Source organism: Arachis ipaensis, chromosome B04, assembly GCF_000816755.2.
Source record: "Arachis ipaensis cultivar K30076 chromosome B04, Araip1.1, whole genome shotgun sequence".
Lineage (NCBI taxonomy): Eukaryota > Viridiplantae > Streptophyta > Magnoliopsida > Fabales > Fabaceae > Arachis > Arachis ipaensis.
The window spans coordinates 115,974,262-115,981,058 of NC_029788.2; the positions used below are offsets into that span (position 1 = coordinate 115,974,262).

General features: G+C 31.6%; 1 protein-coding gene across 1 annotated transcript; it reads right to left on the minus strand.

Moving 5' to 3' along the window:
* LOC107637042 (F-box/FBD/LRR-repeat protein At1g16930-like) lies at positions 3,939-5,007 on the minus strand. The gene is made up of 2 exons (XM_021121692.1): positions 4,223-5,007; positions 3,939-4,126 (listed from the first exon to the last, which is right to left on the minus strand). Exons 1-2 carry the CDS (start codon positions 4,937-4,939, stop codon positions 4,100-4,102), a joined length of 744 nt encoding a protein of 247 aa, XP_020977351.1. The 5' UTR covers positions 4,940-5,007; the 3' UTR covers positions 3,939-4,099.

The window sequence follows — 6,797 nt, forward strand, 5'->3', positions numbered from 1 at the left end:
GTATTCTCTTATTGGCCTTCTGTTCGTCATTTTTCTGCATCTCCGCCAATTGCTCGGCCATCCGCTGGTTTTCCGCAAGCAGGGCGGCGTTTGTAGCCAGGAGGTCAGCATTGGTCGGATTAGTAGAAGGCGTTACTGAGTGGTCCGTCATGGCTTAGTTCCTGAGGAAAAAGTAGGAAAAAGGGTGTTACGTCGTTAGTTTCAGAAACTTAAAGAACGAGGTGGGGTTGGCCCCACGGTGGGCGCCAAATGTTCGTGCAAGGATGCGCGGCTCCGTGCTATACGTCGGCTTCCGTCGGTTGATGAAAGAGACTTTGTTCTGCAGCGGAGAAACGCCAAGCTTGAGCACGAACCGGGTGGAGAACCTACAAAAAGGACTCCGACGATCAAGTTAGTGGAGAGTAGTTATAAAGTAGAGCATAAGCGTAGGAAACGTGTATGAGTGTGGTTTTTTGAAGTGTGTTGCCCCGGCTGAGTTGATAACTGCCGTTTTATAGAGTTGTAGATTGATTTCATTTGATGGTTTGTTAGAGTGAATCTCGGCTTTTACCGAGATTCTTGGGGTTGTTTATCACATCATGATTATCTGATGGTTATTTGTTTGACGTGGCTGACGTGACCGAGATATAGGGTGGCAGTTCCAAATTATAAGGTACGGTACAAATAATAATAATATAGCAAACAACCAGTGATTTATAGATGCTAAACACAAAATAATAAATACGATATGCTAAAGATTCTAATAGTCATTAAGATTCCTTTTCGGTTATCAGGCTCCACCTGAGAAGAGGCAAGTTTTCCAAAGTGAGCTGAAGAAGGTAGGCGCTGAAGCAGAAAAAGTGCTTCGAGAACTCGGAAACAAAGTTCAGAACATGGAGAAGCTGGGTCAGGACGACATTTTGTTTGAAGTACACGAGGCAGCAGAAGAACTTAAGACCCTCAACGTAATATAATTCTATATTACTCATAAATTTTATTTTAATGATACTACTACATATGATACCTATTTATAAACTTGAATATACTAATTTTTAATTATGTAGTTATTTGATATTTTAACTAATATCTCTATAAAATTCTAACATAACAAGTTGATAACTTGTTTTACTACTCGATACCTATATCAACATAATTATGATAAACTCTAACTACAAACTTTTACTAATTTCTTGTAATTGAACTAATTTCATTTGTCAAATTATACAATTTTTATAACCTTTTTGCTCTTATATCATATTAAAACTTCTATAATTTTCTAATAATCTAGTAACTATAATTCAATTTAAATCTTCAATTTAATTATTAATAATTGATAAATTTAGCTTAATTTCTCACGTACAAAATTTCACGCTTCACCATCCACAATTTACAAGCTCCTACCCAAATAACTACATATCATATAATTATATAAATATTTAGCCATTCATCAACTAGAATAAAAATTAGAAACAAGCATGACATTTATTCCACACTAATTATATATGTCTTCCAAAACAAACAGCAACAAGCCAACAAAGGTAGAAAGTAGAAACTAAATAAAGTAGAAGCATGATATTTATTCCACACTAATTGTTCATGCACCGTCGATCTGCTATAGATATTGCGCATCAAACCTAATTTTCTTAGCTTGGATGGGTAGCTTTTGGAATGTATCTAAATTTACTAGAATGACACTTAAAATGGTTGGAGTATATTTTCTTTGTCAAGAACAAAAAAAGAGGTCATCTCCTAATTATATCTTGCAAATTTTTAGTAATTTCGATTTATCCATTTCTATGAAAAGAGATGATCAAATGATTATAGTAAAAAAATTGGTAATTTCTAATTATGACATGGTAATTTACCATCAACTTGAACATTTTAAAATGTCAAATCAAAACACATAAGGATAAAGTACAAATTCCTGTATTTAAGGTGATGATGAGACAGTGGTGCTAGAAAAAAAAAAGAAGAGGTAAATTTTATGGTGCACAAAACAGATTTCTTTTCTTTTTTTTTTTTTTCAGACTTGGTTTAGTCTGCTTAATTAAGTTCATATAGTTATTTTTTTCACCCATGCCAAAGACCAAAAGATTCTTATTTAATTTAGGCAAAGAATTACTTAATTAATCCATCTATCAATTCTGTTTCTATATGTGACTATGAATATATGAAATGTCACACTTCACCAACTATAAATTACAAGTTCTCACTGAAGATGACTATATTTAGTCATTCCTCAAATTAAATAGAAACTAGAAACAAGCATGACATTGATGCTGGCAAGAACTAGAATCACTTAAATATTATTATTAGCACAACTTTTTTCAAATTATATTATTTATGTCTTTCAAAACAAACGGTTGTGTAGGTATTGCAATTGAAGACTTTTTCAAAAAAAATTGAGTTATAGTTTTACAAGTTTGTTCTGAAAAGGATTGGTATTTCTGAGAATTGAGCTTTTTAGATTGTTTGTTCAAGGATGAATATTAAAAAGAGATTAAATAAATTAGGCGTTATTCACCAAAGTGATAATATATATGTCCTGTATAAAAAGGAGATGAAATTTGTTCATTAATTGTTTCTATTATGTGAATTTACATTACAGATGTGGTGTGCGTGGTTAAAGTGTTTTTATAGAATTTGGGTTGTCTCAAGAACTATTAAAGGCTTGTTTGAGAGTTGGACTGACATGCCTAATAGAAAAGAGGAGCAAAAGAGGTGACTTGATTTAGAACATCTGGTTGGCGGAATGCAATGATAGAATTTTCAACAATAAAGAAGCAGGTATTGAGGTAATATAAAGAAGGATATTTTTAAACTACAAAAAGTGGATTGATATTGATCCTATTGATTGTTGATAGTAATACCAGAAATAACAAAAAATTGATAACCATTGTGTTTGAGTTTGTTTTTGTGTCAGTTTGTTTGTTGCTTCATTTTAGTGTGTTGAGATTTTTTTGTTTAAAAACAAAAAAACACATGTAAAAAGTAGAAACTAAATAAGACACTAAGAAGCTGAAGAGACTATATGCATATCATCCAAGCAAGAGTGTCCTGCTTTCGCTTTCCTTTTTTCTTAATGTTTATGTCCTGATTTCTTAATCTCTTGAGTGTTGGGAGCTACCCACTTTTCTCTCTTTTGTCCCAAATATGAATAGCTGTAGTTTTCTTTCATTAATGAATGAATTATCTACCATTTGGTAACAAAACATCGTCTTATTCTTATGTCTTTAAAAGGAAATATTGTTCAGTAAAAACTAATTTGTCTTAGAACTAATATACAGCAACAACTTTTGAAACTAATATTCTCAAGATCGTTCACTTAAATAAATATCTCAACCAAAATACAACTTAACTTTAACGTAATCTTTTCTCTATAAAATTTTAACAAAATAATAAGTTGACAACTTATTTTATATTACTACTTGATAATTATACTAACATAATGATGATAAATTCTAACTACAAACTTTGACCATTTTTTTTAATTTGATCAATTTTGATTTGTTAAATTATACCATTTTTATCATTTTTTTGCTCTTATATCGTATTAAAACTTATGTAATTTTTTAATAATTATAATTCAATTTGAATTCTTCAATTTAGTTAGTTTAATTTCTCACGTACAAATTTTCACGCTTCACCATTCACAATTTACAAACTCCCACCCAAATAAGTAATAACTATATATTATATCATTATATCAATATTTAGCCATTCATCAACTAGAATAAAAACTAGCTAGAAACAAGCATTACATTTATTTCACCCTAATTATATATGTCTTCCAAAACAAACAGCAACGCAGGTAGCAAGTAAAAACTAAATAAAACACTAACAAGCTGAAGAGACTATAATATCATTCAAACAAGAATTCACAAGTTGTAGAGATCCTAGTAACCTTGGATATCTTTTTCAAAATTTCAAATCTATCTCTTTTTGTTGAGGAACTCGAGCAACATATAATCATTTTCTTTAACACACATGCATTCTGCAGAATATATATTGCAAATTGAATATCCATATCAGCACCATAAAAATTGTCTATAGTGCAGGCTCTTAAGTGCGATGAAAGGCATCCGGGAACGGTTTTCGGATAATACCGACTTAGTCGATCCTACAAACTTGTCGATATCTTTTTCTCCTGCAAGCAATCAAAGCATCACAAACAACAAAATAATTTCCAATACAAGAAAAAAATAGAAGGGAAAACAAAAATCCTTCACTACTCTCCACCAACCTTTCTCAGTTCAAGAATTTGAAGCAAGGGACAAGAGTTGAGCAGTCTAAGTAGCAACCACCATATACAATCATACACAGAGAACTGCATGTGAATTAGATTGCCGAAAGTGACGGCAAGAGGTCTGAACTTTAGATACAATTTGAGAGATTCGATTTGCAAGTCCTCAATATTTGGGCATCCTGAGAGAATCATATCAACATATTCACGTTTTGCAAATTTAACCCCATCCATATACAAAGTTTGAAGAGCCGGTAAGTGTACTGTTGAAATACTGTCCACTGTTAAGTTTGCCAACTTGAGAACAACAAGGGTTGCACATGTCAGAATTCCAAACGGCAACTTTATCTTAGAATAAATGGACGGTGACAGCTCAATCCTCTCAACTTTACGTTGTATGGCGGTGTTGAGCCACAATTCTACATCACATTGAGCACTTAAAGAATACTCAGATTTGAGGCGGAAATTGAGAATGGGTTGCATCACATCTCGCGAGAGTATAACTGCGTACGCGAAGCGAACAAAAAGTTCTTCCTCATCCGGGAAGAGTGCGTCATCGAGGTCCACTGTGGGAACTGAGTGCCACAGATCTCTCCACCTGCTCGAGAGAATGCTTGTTGCTGCAACCATTTTAGATTCCAAAAAAGAAAGGATGTGAACAAGAATCTGATCCGGTAATGCACTAATTCTATCAACTCTTGATATGGCTGGTGCCATTGTTGGGTTCAGAAAAAGATCAAGAAAGAGATTGTGGTTTTGCAAACCTGACTTGTTTCTTAGGCATATAAAGAGGGGAGTGATATTGTCCCTTGGAATTCTCACCAGGCCACTAGGGTGTTAATGGTCGGTTGGATGGGACTGGATTTAATTAAATTTGGACTCAATTTTATTTTTTGTTGGTTCGTTATAAAAATTTAATTGAAATAAACAAACAAGTAAAGTAATAAATAAATTTTAAATATTTATATTTTATATTTTTATCATATTTTTAAATAATTTAAAATTGTAATATTTTTATTAATTTGAGTATATTTTTTATAGTTTATCCAAAATAGTTGGTGTCATTGGGTAAGCTCGTATTCTTCTCTTTGGTCTCATCTCCAGCAATATTTCAACCTTTAACCAAGGCTCCAATTATTTTGATATACTCCTTACTTGTTTCTTCGCCTGTTAATTTTGATATGAATAAGTCTCGATCACCCGAGTACCAACTACCAAGGCCCAAAAGGTAAAGTCTCGATCCAAGATAGTTGACGGCACGTCAACCTCGAATTCTCATTGGGAAGGTAAAATCCACAACCAGTGAATTATGAGGCCTAGAATAATACCCTTTAATTAATGTGGAAAGGAGGAAAAGGAACCACCCGGACCTAAAAAAAATGAAAGGAGAAACGACAAGTCACTACCACATTGAGCCAAATTAAGGTACCAACAAATAATTGAGTCAATACTTAGGATTTTTTCCCATAATAAAATTAGAAAAAAAACTTATTTCCAAACAAAAATTATATTGACTTTATTTTTTAATTTTTTTTTTGTCTAGACCAAATTTGTCGTGTCTCTCGACAAATCTCGTCACTTTCACAAAGTTTATCGTCTCTCTCGACGAATTTTATATAATCTATGAAGTTCGTCGTATCTTTCGGCAAACATCAAAAAAGTTTGTCCAAATATATAAGTATATGATCACTCTTATTTTTTACTTTTTACTATTCATTCATATTCTTTTTTCTTTTACTTTCTATTTTTGGCTCTTTTCGATTTTTTTAATCTTTGTAATTCGTTCATTTTAGATAATTTTTTTCTTCTATTTCTTTTAAATTTAATTTATTTTTGTATTATTTTATAATTTTAACATATTTATTTAGTTAAAATGAATTTTTATGTAAAAATAATTGTTATAAAAATAATTATTTAGTTTAATAATTAGATGATATAGTTAGTTTAAATTACTATCTATTATTAGTTATATTATATTTAACTTAAGTAATGTTGTATTAGATAATATCAAAAGATTATATAGTTATCGTAGAAGATTAATAAATGTTAGTTAATGAAAAATTTTATTTAAATTATTGTTTTATTCGTTAAAATTATGGTTTAGGTATTAAAAATACTCAAATTTGAGACAGAAATTGAGAATAGGTTGCATTACATCTCGCGATAACATAACTATGTATGCGAAGCGAACAAACAGTTCTTCCTTATCCTGGAAGAGTGCGTCATCGAGATCCACTATGGGAACTGAGTGCCACAGATCTTTCCACCTGCTCGAGAGAATGCTTGTTGCCGCAACCATTTTAGATTCCAAAAAAGAAAGCATGTGAGAAAGAATCACATCCGGTAATTCACTAATTCTATCAACCCCTGATATGGCTAGTGCCATTGTTGGGTTCAGTGAGAACTCAAAACTCAAAGAAACGGATTGGAATGGATTTTAGCAAACTCTACCTTAAGCAGAGCAGAAATATTGAATTATTGATAGAATTTCATATCTAATTCTTTAATTTTTTTTTTTCAAAAATTAGGAGTAAAACATAAATCCGAAACTTTTAGGTAAAAATAAAGAAAATAT

Coding starts and splice junctions, on each gene's coding strand:
- LOC107637042 (XM_021121692.1), bottom strand. CDS start 4,939: ATGGCACCAGCCATATCAAGAGTTGATAGAATTAGTGCATTACCGGAT. Junction 4,127..4,222: donor AAATTCTTGAACTGAGAAAG/GTTGGTGGAGAG, acceptor GATTGCTTGCAG/GAGAAAAAGATATCGACAAG.